Source organism: Sphaerodactylus townsendi, linkage group LG04 (genome assembly GCF_021028975.2).
Source record: "Sphaerodactylus townsendi isolate TG3544 linkage group LG04, MPM_Stown_v2.3, whole genome shotgun sequence".
Classification (NCBI taxonomy): Eukaryota; Metazoa; Chordata; class Lepidosauria; order Squamata; family Sphaerodactylidae; genus Sphaerodactylus; species Sphaerodactylus townsendi.
The window spans coordinates 2,923,715-2,943,360 of NC_059428.1; the positions used below are offsets into that span (position 1 = coordinate 2,923,715).

The 19,646-nt window shown below is 48.6% G+C and overlaps 1 protein-coding gene across 1 annotated transcript in view; it reads right to left on the reverse strand.

The window, feature by feature from the left end:
- LOC125430557 (protein phosphatase methylesterase 1-like) overlaps nt 1-19,646 on the reverse strand; it is a 31,638-nt gene that overhangs the window by 8,875 nt on the left and 3,117 nt on the right. Inside the window, 7 exon segments of the mRNA XM_048492540.1 lie at nt 1,215-1,280; nt 2,177-2,267; nt 2,410-2,564; nt 5,795-5,846; nt 5,959-6,016; nt 10,474-10,566; nt 12,587-12,680. Coding sequence (XP_048348497.1) covers nt 1,215-1,280; nt 2,177-2,267; nt 2,410-2,564; nt 5,795-5,846; nt 5,959-6,016; nt 10,474-10,566; nt 12,587-12,680 — 609 coding nt within the window.

Consider the following 19,646-nt stretch of genomic DNA (forward strand, 5'->3'; position numbering starts at 1 on the left):
GATGTTATACCGCTAGACTTTAGAGAGCTAGTTTTCCACAGTAGAAGTTTCAGCTCTTTTAATTTGATTATTTTTATAAAGTTGGGTGTTGAACCCAACTAAATTTCATGTTAGCCTCTCCCTCTTTTCCTCTTTCTTCTCTTATTTTCCCTGTTTGTTTCTCTTAACTCCTTTTTCTTGGTTTAAGAATAATATTAGAGATTTAGTTAGGTCTTGAGTGATGTTAGCTACGATAAGCAGTTATTAACTGTGACATAGATAGTTAACTTCTATTTTAAATTGTGTATTTTTAATACTCTGCTTATTGTATTTTCTTTTTTTCTGTTTTTTCTTTCTTCCTTCCTTATTAACCAATAAAATTTTCACTTAAAAAAAAGTATTGATAACTGTTTACTAACAATATGTTATTTATTAGGTCTGCCAAGTGGCATTCTGTGGAAAAAATAACCTGGTCAATAGGGAAACTTGTAGGATTTACAATATAAATCTTAAATACCTACGGGAATACTATTCGTTGTTCTTTTTAAAGTAAATGAATCCATTGTTTTTAGTTTGAAATTCTAAACTGAAAAATCTATTTGAATGTATTATTTTTAATAACTTGTTTCTGCTTTTTGTATATATAATATACTGGGCAGTAAATTAGATTGTATGGATTTATTCTGGGGGGGGGGGTGTTGTTTACTGACCTCTGGAAAAGATCCAGAGGGATCGACATCTTTTTTAGGCAGAGGTGGGATCCAGCAGGTTCTCCCAGGTTCCCGAGAGTAGGTTACTACTTATTTGTGTGTGCCGAGAGGGGGTTACTAATTGGTGATTTTGCCACGTGGTTTTTGCCTTAGTTACGCCCCTCCTCTCAGCAGTAGCATGCAGAACTTGGAGCAGTCTAGCAGGAGATGCACCGGCGTGTGTGGCAGCCTGCGCCTGCGGGCATTCATTTCCCGCCCAAGGACCGGCGCAGCGGCTGCGTCCTTGCCACACCACCGCCCAAGAATGGCCCACCCCCGGAATGCCCGGCCATGCCCCCGTCGTGCCCCGCCCAGCCCCATTGGCGCTACAACACAGTTTGAATCCCACCACCATGGGAACCTGTTGCTAAAATCCCTGCCCCCGACAGGGATCCTTCCCCCGCCCCTCCTACCCGCCCAAACGCTACCTCATGCAAAATCTGAGCACGAACAAAGTGTAAGACAACGGCAGAGAGCGGGACCTACTCTTTGACTTGGCCAACCATCGAAACTCGGGCGGACTCCAGATTCCGGATCTGTCCGCTTTTCACACTGCGGAGAAGGAAAGTAACCATTAGAAGAAGAAAAAGAAGAAGAGGAGGAGAAGGAGAAGGAGAAGGAGAAGGAGAAAGAGAAGGAGGAGGAGGAGGAGGAGGAGGAGGAGGAGGAGGAGGAGGAGGAGGAGGAGAAGAAGAAGAAGAAGAAGAAGAAGAAGAAAAGAAGAAGAAGAAGGAGGAGGAGGAGGAGAAGAAGGAGGAGGAGGAGGAGAGGAGGAGGAGAAGGAGAGGAGGAGGAGAAGAAGAAGAAGAAGAAGAAGAAGAAGAAAAGAAGAGAAGAAGAAGAGAAGGAGAAGGAGAGGAGGAGAAGAAGGAGGAGGAGGAGGAGAGGAGGAGGAGAAGGAGAGGAGGAGGAGAAGGAGAAGAAGAAGAAGAAGAAGAAGAAAAGGAGGAGAAGAAGAAGAAGGAGGAGGAGGAGGAGGAGAAGGAGGAGGAGGAGGAGGAGAAGGAGAAGGAGAAGGAGACGAGGAGGTGGTGATGGTGGAGGAGGAGTTTGGATTTATACCCCACTTTTCCCTCAAGGCGGCTTACAAGCTCCTTTCTCTTCGTCTCCCCACAACACACCCCTTGTAAGGTGGGTGGGGCGGTGAGAGTTCCGAGAGAACTGTGGGACTAGCCCAAGGTCACCCAGCAGGAATGTAGGAGTGTGGAAACACATCTGGTTCATCAGATAAGCCTCTGCCACTCAGGTGGAGGAGTGCGGAATCAAACCCGGTTCTCCAGATTAGAATCCAGCAGCTCTTAACCACTACGCCACGCTGGCCCTCTCATTACCAGGAGAACCTGTCACAGGACAACACTTTACAGCAAAGCTTGGCTGAAGCAACCTCAGCTCAGCACACGTAGCCCGGATCGCGCCAGGCATGAAGGTGCCGGGAGTTGTTCTCTCACCTCCACTCGATGGCATTCTCGAGGGACTTGAAAGTCTTCGGGCGACTCCGAAGGAAATTCTGCATGCTGTTCAGGGCGTCCATGGCCGTGCCTGAAAAACAGACGCGACAAAGGAAGAGGGTGGCACAGGAGAAGAAACACAGCACAGGGCAAATCTGCAAAGTGAAGCCGACAGCGATAAGACACTCCCGATGCTACGACCAGAGCCGTCTGGCACATCCGCAGAGACTTACCTTCCACCACATCGATCATGCACAAGCCCAACAAACTGGGCACCGCGTTGGCTGCCGCCGTGTGCACAGCGATGGCCCCGCCCATACTGTGTCCAATCAGCATGATGGGAGGAGACAGGTCTCCATACATGGCTTCCACCACGTTCCCGACATCCCTGCAAAGATGGACACGTGAGCAGGATCGCTCTCTTCAATCTCTGAACGGGCTGCAATGTCACTCTTGCTACGGAGCGTTTTGGGGGAAACGGGGAGTGCTTTGAAGAGCTTAATCTGTGAAAAGGGCAGGGGACAGTAATACTTTGCAAACAGACCCCTTCGGCAAGCACTCCTGACAGACGGGTCACTTCCACCTTCAGTTTAAAATGTCATGCCAACGGCGGGCCAGGAAACGCCCAAGAATCCTGTTGGGCTGGTTGCGGGAGATGTGCTTCGAAGCACCGGTTCCGGTGGTGGAATTCAAATAATTTAACAACCGGTTCCGGTGGTGGAATTCAAATAAGTTTGTTTACAAGCAGCATTTTAACAAACGGTTCTGCCGAAGTGGTGCGAACCGGCTGAATCCCACCACTGAGCTGTTCCCTCTGAACCTGAGGGGGGATATGATTGAAGTCTATAAAATGATGCACGGAGTAGAAAATGTGGACAGAGAGAAATTTTTCTCTCTTTCTCACAATACTAGAACCAGGGGGCATCCATTGAAAATGCTGGGGGGAAGAATTAGGACTAATAAAAGGAAACACTTCTTCACACAGCGTGTGATTGGTGTTTGGAATATGCTGCCGCAGGAGATGGGGATGGCCACTCACCTGGATAGCTTTAAAAGGGGCTTGGACAGATTTATGGAGGAGAAGTCGATCTCTGGCTACCAATCTTGATCCTCTTTGATCTGAGATTGCAAATGCCTTAACAGTCCAGGTGCTCAGGAGCAAAAGCTGCAGAAGGCCATTGCTTTCACCTCCTGCACGTGAGCTCCCAAAGGCACCTGGGTGGGCCACTCAAGCGAGTAGCAGAGTGCTGGACTATTAGATGGACTCTGGTCTCGATCCAGCTGGCTCGCTCTCTATGTTCTTAACCTTGGGACCAGCGTGCCGCAAAGTGGCATGGGCCAAGTGGATCGCCACACAGTTTCCTGCCACGCCTTAAGCCCACAAGCCTGTCTCACTCGGAATTCCCTACGCTGACTTGCAGCTCCCGGTGGTGGGGTCTTTTTCCAGAATGTTTTGGAACGGGGAGGAAAATATATTACACCCCGCTCAGCAAAACCCTCGATATTACAAAGTACAAAAAAACCTCTTTAATAGTGTGGTAGTAGAAAAATTAATGTAACAACCAGGTATCCATTCATATAGACAATTCACGGCTCACACCAACAGAACTCTCAAACAGGGAGAGACTCTCCACCTTTGAGGGAGCGGATCTCACTGTCTTAGTTCTTTTTCCTGATGTTTCTATAGGATGGGAATCTGTTTTCCTGCACCTTGAACCCATGACTCCTGGTCCCGGTCCCTGGAGCAGCAGAAAACAAGCTCAAGCTCCCTCAGCAACAGGACTCTCCCTTCCCCTTCCAATATCAAATATCTAGACACGGCTATCATGTCCCCCCCCTTAACCTTCTCTTCTCCAGACTAAACATCCCCAGCATCTCTAGTCTCTCCTCATAAGGCATGGACTCCACACTTTTAAATTTCTAAGCGTTATGATTAAAGAGGACTTCACCTGTGGGCCATTATGACTGTCAAGGCGGTGGTTGCTAAGAAGGCCCAGCAAAGACTGTACTATCTGGAGACTTTTAAGGAAGCAACAACTGAATGGAAAACTCCCGTGTCCTTTTACCGCTTGTGCTATAGAGAGTGTCTGAACTCTACTGCATCTGTGTATGATTCTCCAGTTGCACACTGGCAGATAGGAAGAAGGCGCCTCCAAAGGGTGACTCACTACTGCACAGAGGATTATCGGCTGCCTTCTCCCCTCCTTGGAAGAACTCTCTAATTCCCGAAGCCTAAAGAAAGCCCAAAATATTCCAAGAGACCCGTCTCATCCGGCACACTCTCTTTTTGAACTGTGACCATCCGGCAGACGATACAGGTCTATCAAAACTGGGACAAAGAGGCTTAGAGACAGCTTCTGCTCTAGAGCTGTGGCTATGCTGAACTCCGTGGCTTCGTGTTGATGTGTTTGGGGCTGTGTAGGGATGGGTGGAGGAAGGGGAAAGTGAGGATGGGGTATGAGTCTGAAATTGTAAGCATTGAGGAATGCTGCTGTAAATTTCGTTGTGCGTGCACAATGACAATAAAATGCTTATGCTTATGCTTTTGACCATTTTGGTAGCCCTCCTCTGGACCCGTTCCAGCTTGGCAATATACTTCTTGAACTGCGGTGCCCAGAACTGTACACAGTATTCCAAGTGAGGTCTGACCAATGCAGAATGGTGAGGTACAATTACATTCCTCGATCTAGACACCAGACTCCTATTGATACAGCCCAGAATCGCATTGGCCTTGTTGGCTGCCGCCAAGAAAGCCCATACACATCTAGATTCGCTGAAGGACAGATGCAACATTTAAAACAAAATAATCCGTGAAGTAAGCCTTTATTGTCATTGTGCACGCACAACGAAATTTACAGTAAAAGCACCAAGAGCCGTTTCGACTGATCCGTCGCTCTTGCCCAAGCTGAGAAAGCCAACTTGGCGTGTCGCATCTCCCCCGGCCGCGCGTGCGGAAGCTGCCGCCGCACAACGAGCAGGAAGTGTCGGCACAGATGGGCTCACCCCGGGGAGGCTCACGCCTCCATCTGCTCAAAGGACTCTCTCACCTTCATGACTCAGCGGCGTCGTGCTCCGAGGCCGTGTGCCAAACGAGGGCAGAAGAAGTGTTTTTAAAGGGCGAGAACTGCTTTCCTAACAGCCAGCCAGAAGAAGAAGGAGGAGGAGGAGGAGGTTTGGATTTATATCCCCCCCTTTCTCTCCTGCAGGAGACTCAAAGGGGCTGACAATCTCCTTGCCCTTCCCCCCTCACAACAAACACCCTGTGAGGTAGGTGGGGCTGAGAGAGCTCCGAGAAGCTGTGACTAGCCCAAGGTCACCCAGCTGGCGTGGTGTGGGAGTGTAACGAAAGCCAAATTCCCCAGATAAGCCTCCACAGCTCAGGGCGGCAGAGTACCCTAGTTTCTGAGGAACCCTGTGTGTTCTCAAGCGGGTTAAGTGACTAGAAAGAGTGGGCAGCCCACCCACCCTCTTTCTTTTCACGCGGTGGCAGCGGTGGGCTAGCCACTTCTCTGTGCGGTGAACTCCAACACTGTCTGCCAGGCAGACACTCTGCCACTCAGCCACGGTTCCCTTCCCAAAGACCAGTGACAACAACAGGAAAGGAAGGAAGTGACATACTTAGACATGGTTTCGGCAGAAAGGTCTTCCGGGTTCCTCACTTTTGTCTCACCTGCAACAGAAAAACGACGTCAAGAAATCAAAAATCTGAGGCAGGGCAGGGTGGGAATCTTCTGCCGTGGGAAAATCGGGGAGTCATCCCCCCCATCAAAAACGTGACTTACCATGGCCCCTCAGATCCAAAGCCACGATCCTGCACTGAATCCGGTTAATGATAGCAGCCTGAAAGGAAAGGAAAGAAGAAAAGTTTGGATTTGTATCCCCCCTTTCTCTCCTGCAGGAGACTCAAAGGGGCTGACAATTTCCTTGCCCTTCCCCCCTCACAACAAACACCCTGCGAGGTAGGTGGGGCTGAGAGAGCTCCGAGAAGCTGTGACTAGCCCAAGGTCACCCAGCTAGCGTGTGTGGGAGTGTGCGGGCTAATCTGAATTCCCCAGATAAGCCTCCACAGCTCAGGCAGCAAAGCTGGGAATCAAACCCGGTTCCTCCAGATTAGATACATTAGAAAATGAGCTCTTAACCTCCTACGCCACTGCTGTGGATTTATATTCCCCCTTTGGATTTATATCCCCCCTTTCTCTCCTGCAGGAGACTCAAAGGGGCTGACAATCTCCTTGCCCTTCCCCCTCACAACAAACACCCTGTGAGGTAGGTGGGGCTGAGAGAGCTCCGAGGAGCTGTGACTAGCCCAAGGTCACCCAGCTGGCGTGCGTGGGAGTGCCCAGGCTAATCTGAATTCCCCAGATAAGCCTCCACAACTCAGGCGGCAGAGCTGGGAATCAAACCCGGTTCCTCCAGATTAGATACACGAGCTCTTAACCTCCTACGCCACGGCAGGACATACAGAGCTGATGAAAACATGCAGAGTTGTCTTGCAGTCAAGAGTATCGGACGACTATCCGGAAGAGCGTGACTTCAGCTGGGAAGGGCGGGGTATTACATTTAATTTAAAAAAATTTGTTAATGATCCAGGTTCAAATCTCAACTCATGCCATGGAAACTCACTGGGTGACCTTGGACTCTCTCAGCTTAACCTACCTGACAGGGCTGTTGTGAGGAGAAAACGGAGAAGAATTATGGAAGCCACTGTTGGGACCCCATTGGGGGGAAAGGTAGCCTATAAATGAATTCAATGAATAAAACAATCTCACGGGTCAGTCGGGCACCTTCCGGCACCCTCCGCCAGCGCCAGGAATCTTCCACGGCCGCAGGGGGCACGCAGAGCCTCATGACAGCTTTGGAGGAAAGCCCTTTGTGCCCGAATAGTGGGAGGGGAGAGCTGACTAGCCGGAGAAAGAGAACTTTTCGGTCCACATTAGCAGCTTAAAACAAAAGACGGGCAGGTTGGCACGGAGTCCGGAGACAGCTGCGGAAGGCCAACGCAACAGAAGGAGAGCAAACGAACGGCAGCTTTGGGCACAGGCAGCGTCCCGCTTTGGGCTCAAGCCCGGAAGCTCAGCAGGGCTTGTCCAAGGGCCCCTGGCACTCAATTCTTAAAGAGAAAAGAATGCCTGGCCGGCTTCCAAGACCAGACGACGCGAAAACACACTTCACACCCTTGCAGGATTCATCCGACAATTTTGTTCGCCGCTCCGCTCGACGCTTTCTCCGTATCCGCATCTCATGAAATCTCACGAAAATACTAGAACCAGGGGGCACCCATTGAAAATGCTGGGGGGAAGAATCAGGACTAATAAAAGGAAACACTTCTTCACGCAATGTGGGATTGGTGTTTGGAATACGCTGCCACAGGAGGTGATGATGGCTGCTAACCTGGGTAGCTTTAAAAAGGGCTTGGACAGATTTATGGAGGAGAAGTCGATCTATGGCTACCAGTCTTGATCTGCCTTGATCTGAGATTGCAAAGGCCTTAGCAGACCAAGTGCTCGGGAGCAGCAGCAGCCGCAGAAGGCCATTGCTTTCACATCCTGCCTGTGAGCTCCCAAAGGCACCTGGTGGGCCACTGCGAGTAGCAGAGAGAGGGACTGGATGGACTCTGGTCTGATCCAGCAGGCTAGTTCTTAAGTTCTTATGTGTTTTCTTGGCAGCTTGCTCTCGCCGTCGAACACTGTTATGCAAATGTGTTTATTTCTGGCGCTCCGGTGATCGAGTGGCATTGTGAGCTGAAAGGCTCAACCCCCCCCCTTAAATGTAGGCCTTTTGTTCCAGAAAATCAATTGAATAGCAAACACACACACACACACAAAAACCTCTGCGCTGCTGAAAACGATTCCCGTGGAGGGACTCTTAACGAACGAGAAAGGGGGGGGGGGATCTGTCTGCAGAGAACCACCTTTTGACGGCCCAAATGATGCCGTAGAAGCAATTATGGCAGGGGTAGGGAACCTGCGGCTCGAGAGCCGCATGCGGCTCTTCTGCCCTTGGACCTCATGCTGCCCGCTCCACGCAGCCAAGCTGCTGCCCATTCCCTGCCTCGGGCCTCTGCAGGCAGCAGGGCGGGCTGCCATCTCAACTGCCCTGTGGCCAGCTGGGTCAGCCGCTGCCAAGTGGGCTTCCCCTCTTGCCTGCCCCATGGCTGGAGCAGCAGGCTGGTGCTTTCCCGGTGGCTCGGCAAGGCTGAAGTCAGCTGGTCTTCATTTTTTGCCTCAGCCCCTGGCAGGCAGCAGGGCGGATGCATCCATGCGGTTCTCAGAATGAGCGGAGTAAAAGGTAAAAAAACCCAATATATATAGTGTTATCTTTATTTTAAATGTCAAAAATTATTTGCGGCTCCAAGTGTTTTCTTTTCCCATGGAAAATGGGTCCAAATGGCTCTTTGAGTGTTAAAGGTTCCCTACCCCTGAATTATGGGGTTTGGGGGAATCTTAGAACTGCTCGGGTGCAAAGCAGCGTTAAGTGGGAGGAGATTCCTTTGGAGGCTCAGGGCAGTTTGGCAAGAAAGGACCGAGGTCACAGCACCGCTCGAGTACTTTTTTTTTAATAGTCCGCAAAGACAGCAGCGGAATCGGGTCAATCAAAATCTACACAAATCCAGCAGGAACAGGAGCCTGAGCTTACAAAACGGGGGCGCCGCTGAAAAAATGTGTTGTCCGGTGTGGAATCTGACCCCCAGCTCAGCTCCAGCTAAACTGGTGGTTTTTAGAATGTGGGTCAGGAGTCAAAATGGCCCTGAGGCCGTCTTGCAAGCAGGGTGAAAATGGAGGGAGGGCAGAGAAACAGGGAAAGGCGGATCTGGAAAGGCTGATGGGACTGTGCGAAAGGAGAAAAAAATGGCCCAGGAAAGTTCAGCCTCTTGCTTGATAATGAAAATCATTTACTGTATCTCAAATAAAGATGTTCACAGATTGTATATGTCTCCGCCACAGAACTCAACAAGTTGGACATTCTTTGTTGTAGATTGCACTGCCTGAGTCCTTAGCAGACCAGGTGCTGCTAGCCCTAGCCCTGCTGCCCCCAATTGGGTTGAAAGCTTGAAAGCAAGAACGTAAGAACATAAGAAAGAGCCTGCGGGATCAGACCAGAGTCCATCTAGTCCAGCACTCTGCTACTCGCAGTGGCCCACCAGGTGCCTTTGGGAGCTCACGTGCAGGAGGTGAAAGCAAAGACCTTCTGCTGCTGCTGCTGCTCCCGAGCACCTGGTCTGCTAAGGCATTTGCAATCTCAGATCAAGGAGGATCAAGATTGGTAGCCAGAGATCGACTTCTCCATAAATCTGTCCAGGCCCTTTTTAAAGCTATCCAGGTTAGTGGCCATCACCACCTCCTGTGGCAGCATATTCCAAACACCAATCACACGTTGCGTGAAGAAGTGTTTCCTTTTATTAGTCCGAATCCTTCCCCCCCAGCATTTTCAATGTATGCCCCCTGGTTCTAGGTATTGTGAAAAATACAATGGACTACAAATGCTCTTGTATTAAAGTACTGTGTTCAACAATGCATAAAAGAATGGTTTTGAAAAAGGCAGCACATGAAAATGAATGATAATTCTCATATTCGTTCGGGACTATATTCTAATGAGGAAGCATACAATTTTCTAGACCGCTGCACATCAACAGACCATATTAACATCTTTATCTGAGACAGCACATAATATCCCAAATGAAGAGGAAGAGTTTGGATTTATATCCCCCCTTTCTCTCCTGCAGGAGACTCAAAGGGGCTTACAATCTCCTTGCCCTTCCCCCCTCACAACAAACACCCTGTGAGGTAGGTGGGGCTGAGAGAGCTCCGAGAAGCTGTGACTAGCCCAAGGTCACCCAGCTGGCGTGTGTGGGAGTGCACAGGCTACACTGAATTCCCCAGAGAAGTCTCCACAGCTCAGGCGGCAGAGCAGGGAATCATGTCCGGTTCCTCCAGATTAGATGGGGAAAAAGTCAACAGATGTGAGATTTATTTCCTGTGTGCAGCTGGGTTGGTCTACAATAGGAGAGCAAGATTCAAGTTAAGTAGCACCTTAGAGACCCAACAAGCCAAAGCAGGTACGAAACGAGCCAAATCCCAACCAACACAACAGTTGTACTTAAATTACCCCAACCACATGAAGACTGCTTGTAAGTGCAGAGTTTTAATAAAGGTGGGGACCAAACTTGGGGGAGGGGGGGCTCTTGCTTTTAAAATAAACTCTCCCTCAACACACATTCACGTAGCGATGAAGTTGTCGGTGTGCGCTGTGGCCATTTTGCCACAAGAACACACATTCATTCCTCAGGATTTACTTACAGTGAACACAGCCCAGGAAAGAGCGGAATGGCCTCCGCCATGTAGTAGGAGCAGGACGGGCCCTTCGGTTCCACTCTTGTAAATTCGAAAAGTGTGCGGACAGTTAAAGAGGTTGTAACACGAACAGGAGAAAGGAAAAGGCAGAAACCAAAACCGAGACGTTTGAGTCCAAGATGCCAAATGAGCCCTTTCCGTTCTTTTGCTGAAAATTCCTACCCTCATAGCTTCTCTGCTCAGAATAATATTCATACCCAACTCTCACGCAGATCTGAACCAATCCCGTTTGCAGTCCCCAAAACCTTTGGGAGATACCGCTGAGCCCTGAGTTGCAAACTGGGAAGTCCAGCACACTTCATAGACAAATTTGGCTCACTACAAAGGGCCTGTGAACTCTGCTACATATTGGAAAGAGAAGAAGGGCGCAGAGCTAGGATAGCAGTGGGTATCAGATATCAGTTGAATGAGGGAGGAGAACGGAGGGATTTCCATACATGCATTTAAAACATTTTGAGGCATGAAATAAAATTTTTCCCCCATGGAGTTCCACATTGTTTTCAACCCCAAATGTTTTACTTCCAGCCCCAAAACGTTTTAAATTAATCCTCTCTTTTTAAAATGTTTTTAATTGGTTATTGATTGATAAGACAAGGAAAAAAACAAGAGAAAGAAAGAAAGAAAGAAAGAAAGAAAGAAAGAAAGAAAGAAAGAAAGAAAGAAAGAAAGAAAGAAAGAAAGAAAGAAAGAAAGAAAGAAAGAAGTACAAAACCCACAATATAGAAAAGTACAGTTTAAAATAGAAATTGGCTATCTATGTCGCAATTAATAACCACCCGTCGTAACTAACGTCACTCAAAACCTCAGTAGATCTCTAATACGATTCTTAAACTGACAAGAGGAAGTTAAGAGAACCGAACAGAGAAAGGAAATGAAGAAAGAGGGAAAGAGGGAAAAACTACCAAGAAATCTGGTTGGGTTCAATGCCCAACTTTATCAAGAATAATCAAGTCAAGAAAGATTAAAGTTCTACTGTGAAAACCAGCTCTCTAAAATCTAGCATTATAATATCTCAAGGATAAGTATATTCCATCCATTTTATCTAAGCCCCCTTCCGCACACGCAAAATAATGTGTTTTCAAACCACTTTCACAACTGTTTGCAAGTGGATTTTGCTATTCCGCACAGCTTCAAAGAGCACTGAAAGCAGTTTGAAAGTTTGGATTCATATCCCCCCTTTCTCTCCTGCAGGAGACTCAAAGGGGCTTACAATCTCCTTGCCCTTCCCCCCTCACAACAAACACCCTGGGAGGTAGGTGGGGCTGAGAGAGCTCCGAGAAGCTGTGACTAGCCCAAGGTCACCCAGCTGGCGTGTGTGGGAGTGCCCAGGCTAATCAGAATTCCCCAGATAAGCCTCCACAGCTCAGGCGGCAGAGCGGGGAATCAAACCCAGTTCCTCCAGATTAGATGCACGAGCTCTTAACTTCCTACGCCACTGCTGCTCAGGAGGCAAGGGGACCTACTAGGAGGAGGGTGGCGTGGGCGAGGGCTGCCCGTACACCCAGTGTTTTGTGGGTGCGGTGGTTTCTTGGCCCCTTGGGCCAATTGGGAAAGTCATCGTCTGAGGAGACCAACCCCCAGGTTAGGGAGGAGGGAAGGAAACACCGCCCAAAGGGCCCAGGCGAGGGGGGGGGGACCGCCACACAGGAAGTGGTTGATTCTACAGGGAGTCTCTGAAGACTTGGCCTCCCTCACATCTGAAATCTTAGGAGGCCGACAGAACCACCAAGAATATACACACAGTGCCTTGAAATAATCCCCCCACCCCCACACCCGCTATGATTATTTCGCAGACAGTGAAATGCGGGGGCCATCTTTTGAACCTGCAAACCAGAGTAAACAACACACAACCCGCTTTCAAAACGAGGGTCACAGTTCCTCTGCAGAGACTCCAGGAAAGGGTGCAAGGGCAGCAGCGCAAACGATCCGTCATCCTGACACTTAGCGTTTCGCACAAGAGAAAGAGCATTTGTTCTTGCAAGGAACCCTCTATTGAGCTCCGAAACGACTCCCACGGCAAACACAATTAAACTGGGAGAGAGAGAGAGAGAAAGGATATATCCTTGCCGGAGTCCCTTTCCACCACCACGTCTTCCATCGACTCGAAATACTGGCTCCAAGGGACGGGAGAATAGTCCCGCTTCCGTCCGGGCCTGCAAAACAGAGATTTGATGCTTCAAAGCAAAAAAAAACAAAAAAGCCCCACACATTTTATTTTATCTAATTATCTCCCAATAGGGACCTAAAGCATCCTTCTTTCACACGGGGAGAACTTGTAAAAGAATTAAAAAATACTGGGTGGAGGTTCATGCGAAAAAGCAAAACAGAATTCAAGACTAGAATCACAGAGTTGGAAGAGACCCAGCTCTCTAAGTCTCTCCTTGTAGGGCAGGGATTTCAGATCTTTTAACCATTTTGGTTGCCCTCCTCTGGACCCGTTCCAGCTTGTCAAAGTCCTTCTTAAACTGCGGTGCCCAGAACGGGACACAATATTGCAGGTGAGGTCTAACCAATGCAGAACAGAGAGGAACAATTACAGCCCAGAAACCACACAACACCCCAATTACATCTCTTGATCTAGGCACTAAACTCCTATTGATACAGCCCAGAATCGCATTGGCTTTCTTGGCCGCCGCATCACACTGCTGGCTCATGTTCAGTTTGTGGTCTGCTAAGACTCCCAGATCCCTTTCGCATGTAGTGTTGTCAAGCGAGGCGTCACCCATCCTATATCTGTGCATTTCATTTTTTTTTTGCCTAAATGTAGAATCTTACATTGATCTCTGTTGAAATTCATTTTGTTAGTTTTGGCCCAGCTCTCTAATCTGTCCAGGTCATTTTGAATTCTGACTCTGTCCTCTGGGGTAGTAGCTACCCCAACTAAATTTCCTCGTGCTGCTAAAATAATTACTTGGTATTCTTCCTGAAATTTTTCCAAAGACAGTTAACGAAGTCTGTCTGTATATGTTAACGGCTGCCAAAGTGTTAATAGCATTTAGTTGAAAGACCGAGAGTTGCCAAAATATGGAAACTTGGGGGGATGAAGTAAGATGCAAAACTGATAAACTTTGGAAACGGAGGCTCATTCCGCACATGCAGAATAATGCACTTTCAAACTGCTTTCAGTGCTCTTTGAAGCTGTGCGGAATAACAAAATCCACTTGCAGACAGTTGTGAAGGTGGTTTGAAAACGCATTATTTTGCATGTGCGGAAGGGGCCAGAGAGTCGATTTCGATTTGAATACCTAATGGCATATAAATTGTTTAAGATTAACTTAGCAAGATAATAACAGCCTTTACAACTTTACAATTTCTGACGAGTTAAAATAACACCATTTAAAAATTTAGCCACCACTTCCAACAGCTCGTAGTTGTGGCTGTTTAAAAGATATATAACCTTCTGTTTATCTGTAATGCCTTCACTTCCATGCAGGAAGGGGATTATGTGCTTCTTCCTACCTATCTCATAAAAAGGAAAATTCAACAGCATATGAGATACTGTTTCCACAGAACCCATGCCACACGGGCATTTCCTTTCTTTATGTGGGATTCCAAGGTGGCGTCCAAGGCTAAAGGAGGAAGGCAGGGCATTACACCTAGCTAAGGTGATTGCTCTACGCCACCGGGCCTCAGCCAGGAGATAAAGGTACTGGGCTACAATTAGTCTATCCACAGGTATTCCCAGAGAGATCGGGGAACAGGTTTTATTAGCTTCCTCTAGCATCTGTTGAAACTCGGGTCAGAGAGTCAAAATCTGAGTTTGATGAGAAGTGAGAAGCATTTTTTCAGTGAGGATGACTCAAAAACATGTTTTTCTTGTTATTCTGTTTATTATCTTCTTCTGTATAACTATTCCAAGAAAATCAATAACAAATTATTGTTAAAAAACATTTTATCCAATTATACCCCACCTTTCTCCCCAATAGGGACCTAAAGAAGCGGCTTACAAGCTCCTTTCCCTCCCTCTCCCCACAACAGACACCTGGTGAGGCAGGTGGGACTGAGAGAGTTCTGAGAGAACTGGGACTGGCCCAAGGTCACCCAGAAGGCTTCATGTGGAGGAGCAGGGAATCCAACCCTGTTCATCAGATTAAAGAGTCCACCGCTCGTGTGGCGGAGTGGGGAATCAAACCCGGTTCTCCGGATTAGAGTCCACCTGCTCTTAACCACTACACCTCGCTGGCTCTTGTGTTCCACTTGTGACAGTTGTTGGGGGATTTGAGCAGAGAATCGTTTCTCCATTCATTCATTCATTCATTCATTCATTCATTCATTCATTCATTCATTCATTCATTCATTCATTCATTCATTCATTCATTCATTCATTCATTCATTCATTCATTCATTCATTCATTCATTCATTGGTTTGGTTTATATACCGCCCTCCCATAGGACTCAGGGCGGCTTACAGTGAAATCCTTTACAGTCCCACACGGCTTGGAACAGGGGTATCTGAACGACCATCTCTCATATATTCCTGACCATTAATTAAAATCAGCCAGGTAAGCTCTTTAGATCAGCATACAAGGAAGGGCCTTATTGGTGTTGGCCCCACCGTTACAGAACAACCTCTCCAGGGAGGGGCTCTTGGTTCCCTCATTTCGATCCTCAGAGGCAGTTTTATCTAGGATCAAATCTGGTTAAATTTACTGCAAACCAGAATATTAGTTGTCAATTTCGTTTTTTTATATTTTTGCTGTTATTTTATTTTTGTGTTTTGTTTACGCGATAAGCCATTTTGAGCTCTGCAAGGGAGAAAGGCAGACACAGTGATTTAAACAGATTTTTAAAATCCTCTCTTCTACAAGCAAAACACACCCAAATCCATCAATGCTTCCTTGTTTATTTTTCTAGACCTCCATACAGCTATCCCTTCCACATCGCTAGGGCTAGGGACGAGGCACCCCCTGTGATCTGGAAATCGATCAAAAAAAATTTTGGCCCTCTCTTTATAGCAGAGAAGTCTGCATTTTTTCTTCCTTTTATTTTAACTTCAAAAAAGAAATTGTGCATGTTTATGGCATTAGAAGAAGAAGGAGGAGGAGGAGGAGGAGGAGGAGGAGGAGGAGGAGTTTGGATTCATATCCCCCCTTTCTCTCCTGCAGGAGACTCAAAGGGTCTGACAATATCCTTGCCCTTCCCCCCTCACAACAAACACCCTGTGAGGTAGGTGGGGCTGAGAGAGCTCCGAGAAGCTGTGACTAGCCCAAGGTCACCCAGCTGGCGTGTGTGGGAGTGCACAGGCTAATCTGAATTCCCCAGATAAGCCTCCACAGCTCAGGCGGCAGAGCTGGGAATCAAACCCGGTTCCTCCAGATTAGATACATGAGCTCTTAACCTCCTACGCCACTGCTGCTCCAGTAAAAGGTAAAACATGTTGATAGTATACAACACTATACATATATTTTAATCATTTCTGAGTTCCTAAACTTTTACTATAATGTCTGCTGGCCGTCACATATCATCCGCGGCTTCCGCAAAACCCCACCAAAATGTCCCATTTAATGTCTTATGCTGCCCACAATATTTATCAAAACCGCAATGGGGAACGTCGAGATGGGGAAGGGATAGATCCTCTAGATCTGGTCCTGCCAGCCTACGCCCTTTCAATCTCCTGATGAGACCAGACTAACACAAGCCTCTTCCACACATGCAGAATAAAGCACTTTCAATCCACTTTCACAACTGTTTGCAAGTGGATTTTGCTATTCCGCACAGTACAATCCAGCTGCAAAGTGCATCGAAAGTGCATTATTCTGCATGTGCGGAAGGGGCCACAGAGAGCAACGGATCTAGACCAGTGGTGGCGAACCTATGGCACGGGTGCCAGAGGTGGCACTCAGAGCCCTCTCTGTGGGCACGTGCAAACAGAGTGCCCCCCCCCCTCACATCTAGGCTGGCCTGGGCTGCTGGGCTCGATTATTAGCATTAAACCTAAGACCTAGTTTTGGGGAAGCAGTGTAGGTAACCCCGATAAGCGCTGTTAAACCCCACTGATTTTCATGTGAAGAACTAAAGCGCGATCCTTTACCTGGGAGTAAGCTCGGTTGCTGGCAATGGGGCTTGCTTCGTGATTCACCCGGAAGAGTTGCACAGTTGCTTCAAAGCAAAGCCACCGACTACCACCAAGCTTACTCCTGAGTAACGCACACCTCAGAGCCAATTGTTTTTTCAAAACTAAAACCTCAGTATTCAGGTTAAATTGCCGTGTTGGCACTTTGTGATAAATAAGTGGGTTTTGGGTTGAAATTTGGGCACTCGGTCCCAAAAAGGTTCGCCATCAATGATCTAGACACTTACCTCTCCTGGCCTAGTTTTCGTTTATATGAATGCAACCTAAACTTGCATTCACCTTCCCCATCGCCTCAGCGTGCCGTGCGGAAGAGATGCATTTCCTTCCCGGCCTGGTGCGAATTCGAACCCGGCTCTCCTTGCCTCCTAGTCCTCCAGCTTACTAACTGGCATCTTTACGGGCACCCCGAGAACATAAATCATTCCACTTTTAATGCACGCGTCAAAGTTATTAGACTGTCTCTCCAGAGATTCCGGACGGCTCACTGAATTGCAAACGGCAGCAGCCGAGCTCCGGAAAACGAAGAGCATAAATGAAGTCGCGGATTGATTTTGAGTTTATCGGCTGGCCCGTGTCTTCGGAAGAACCTCCGGCTTCAGCAAAGCTGGGTGGAAGAATCCAGACACGCCTGCCAAGTCCGAGATGGGGAGTTCTTGGATATTTGGGAGCAGAACCAGGGAAGGGCCAGGTTTGGAGAGGGGAGAGACTTCAGGAGGGTATAACAGCCCCTCACCCACCCAAACCAGCCGTTTTCTCCAGAGAACCTGCTCTCTGCAGTCTAGAGATCAACTTGTCATTCTGAGATCTATCAGGACCACACCTGGATTCACAATGTGGTGTCGTGTTTAAAAGCAGGTGGGTTCTAATCTGGACAATCGGGTTTGATTCCCCGCTCCTCCACCTGAGTGGCAGAGGCTTATCTGGCGAACCAGATGTGTTTCCGCACTCCTACGTTCCCGCTGGGTGACCTTGGGCCAGTCACAGTTCTCTCAGAACTCAGCCCCACCTGCAGGTGGATTCTAATCTGGAGAACCGGGTTTGATTCCCCACTCCTCCACCTGAGTGGCAGAGGCTTATCTGGCGGACCAGATGTGTTTCCGCACTCCTACATTCCTTCTGGGTGACCTTGGGCCAGTCACAGTTCTCTCAGAACTCAGCCCCACCCGCAGGTGGATTCTAATCTGGAGAACCAGGTTTGATTCCCCACTCCTCCACCTGAGTGGCAGAGGCTTAACTGGCGAACCAGATGTGTTTCCGCACTCCTACGTTCCTGCTGGGTGACCTTGGGCCAGTCACAGTTCTCTCAGAACTCAGCCCCACCTGCAGGTGGATTCTAATCTGGAGAACCGGGTTTGATTCCCCACTCCTCTATCTGAGTGGCAGAGGCTTATCTGGCGAACCAGATGTGTTTCCGCACTCCTGGGTTCCTGCTGGGTGACCTTGGGCAAGTCACAGTTCTCTCGGAACTCTCTCCGCCCCACCTACCTCACAAGGGCCCCTTCCGCACACACAAAATAATGCGCTTTCAAACCACTTTCACAACTGTTTGCAAGTGGATGTTGCTATTCCGCACAGCTACAAAGAGCATTGAAAGCAGTTTGAAAGGGCATTATTCTGCATGTGCGGAATGAGCCAAGGCGTCAGTTGTGGGGAAAAGGAGGGAAAGGAGCTTGCAAGCCACCTTCAATCTCCTTACGGGGGAGAAAAGCAGGGTATAAATCCAAACTACTACTCCTCCCTCCCCTCCCCTCCCCCCCTCCTCCTCTTCTTCTTCTTCTTCTCCTCCTCCTCCTCCTTTGCTCTCGCTGCCGGAGAGATTCCTCCACGTTGGTCGAAATCAGCTTCAACTGTTGGGATAGGTGTGCTGTTTCTGAATCTGAACTCAAGACTGATAGTGTGCGCTGGATCTGGGCCATTTGTGGGCAGAGACGCCCTCCGGCACTGACCCAGAGAATTGCATCAGGCCATGGCCAGAGCTGAAGAAGCTCTTGTCCTGGCTGAGGACAGCTGGACAAATTTTGGACAAGGGATCACCAGGAAGCTGTTATCCACCGAGTGCCCTCTTTGGGGGAACGTACCAGTTGAGCATCCACTGCTACTGACCTTTGAAAACTCACTGCCCCAGCAAACATGTGGCTCTTCTGCCCAGGCAGTTCCTATTGTCACATAATTTGTGAAAATAATATAGGACTGTATTGGACTGTATTGTCGAAGGCTTTCACGGCCGGAATCGCTAGGGTGTGGTGGGTTTTCCGGGCTGTATGGCCGTGTTCCTGTAGCATTTTCTCCAGACGTTTTGCCTGCATCTAAAGATGCCGACCACAGATGCTGGCGAAACGTCAGGAGAAAATGCTACTGGAACACGGCCATACAACCTGGAAAACCCACCACAACCTAGTAGTATGGGATTGTTCTATCATGTTACTCGATGTAAAATTTGCCAGGATCTTGGTATGAGATTCTCGGGACCTTCACTCCTCCTCCTCCTCTTCCTCACACAGTATGCTCCAGTCAATGGGCTCCAGAACATTTTTGAAACACCACACTAAAGGGGCAGAGCACAGATGTCAAACTCGCGGCCCTCCAGATGTTATGGACTACAGTTCCCATCATCAGGAGCAGCAGTGGCGTAGGAGGTTAAGAGCTCGTGTATCTAATCTGGAGGAACCGGGTTTGATTCCCAGCTCTGCCGCCTGAGCTGTGGAGGCTTCTCTGGGGAATTCAGATCAGCCTGGGCACTCCCACACATGCCAGCTGGGTGACCTTGGGCTAGTCACAGCTTCTCGGAGCTCTCTCAGCCCCACCCACCTCACAGGGTGTTGGTTGTGAGGGCGGAAGGGAAAGGAGATTGTCAGCCCCTTTGAGTCTCCTGCAGGAGAGAAAGGGGGGATATAAATCCAAACTCTTCTTCTTCTCTTCATCCCCTGCCAGCATCATGCTGGCAGGGGATGATGGGAACTGTAGTCCATAACATCTGGAGGGCCGCGAGTTTGGCACCTATGGGGTAGAGCATCTGACTGGCACACAAAAGGTCCCCAGTTCGACC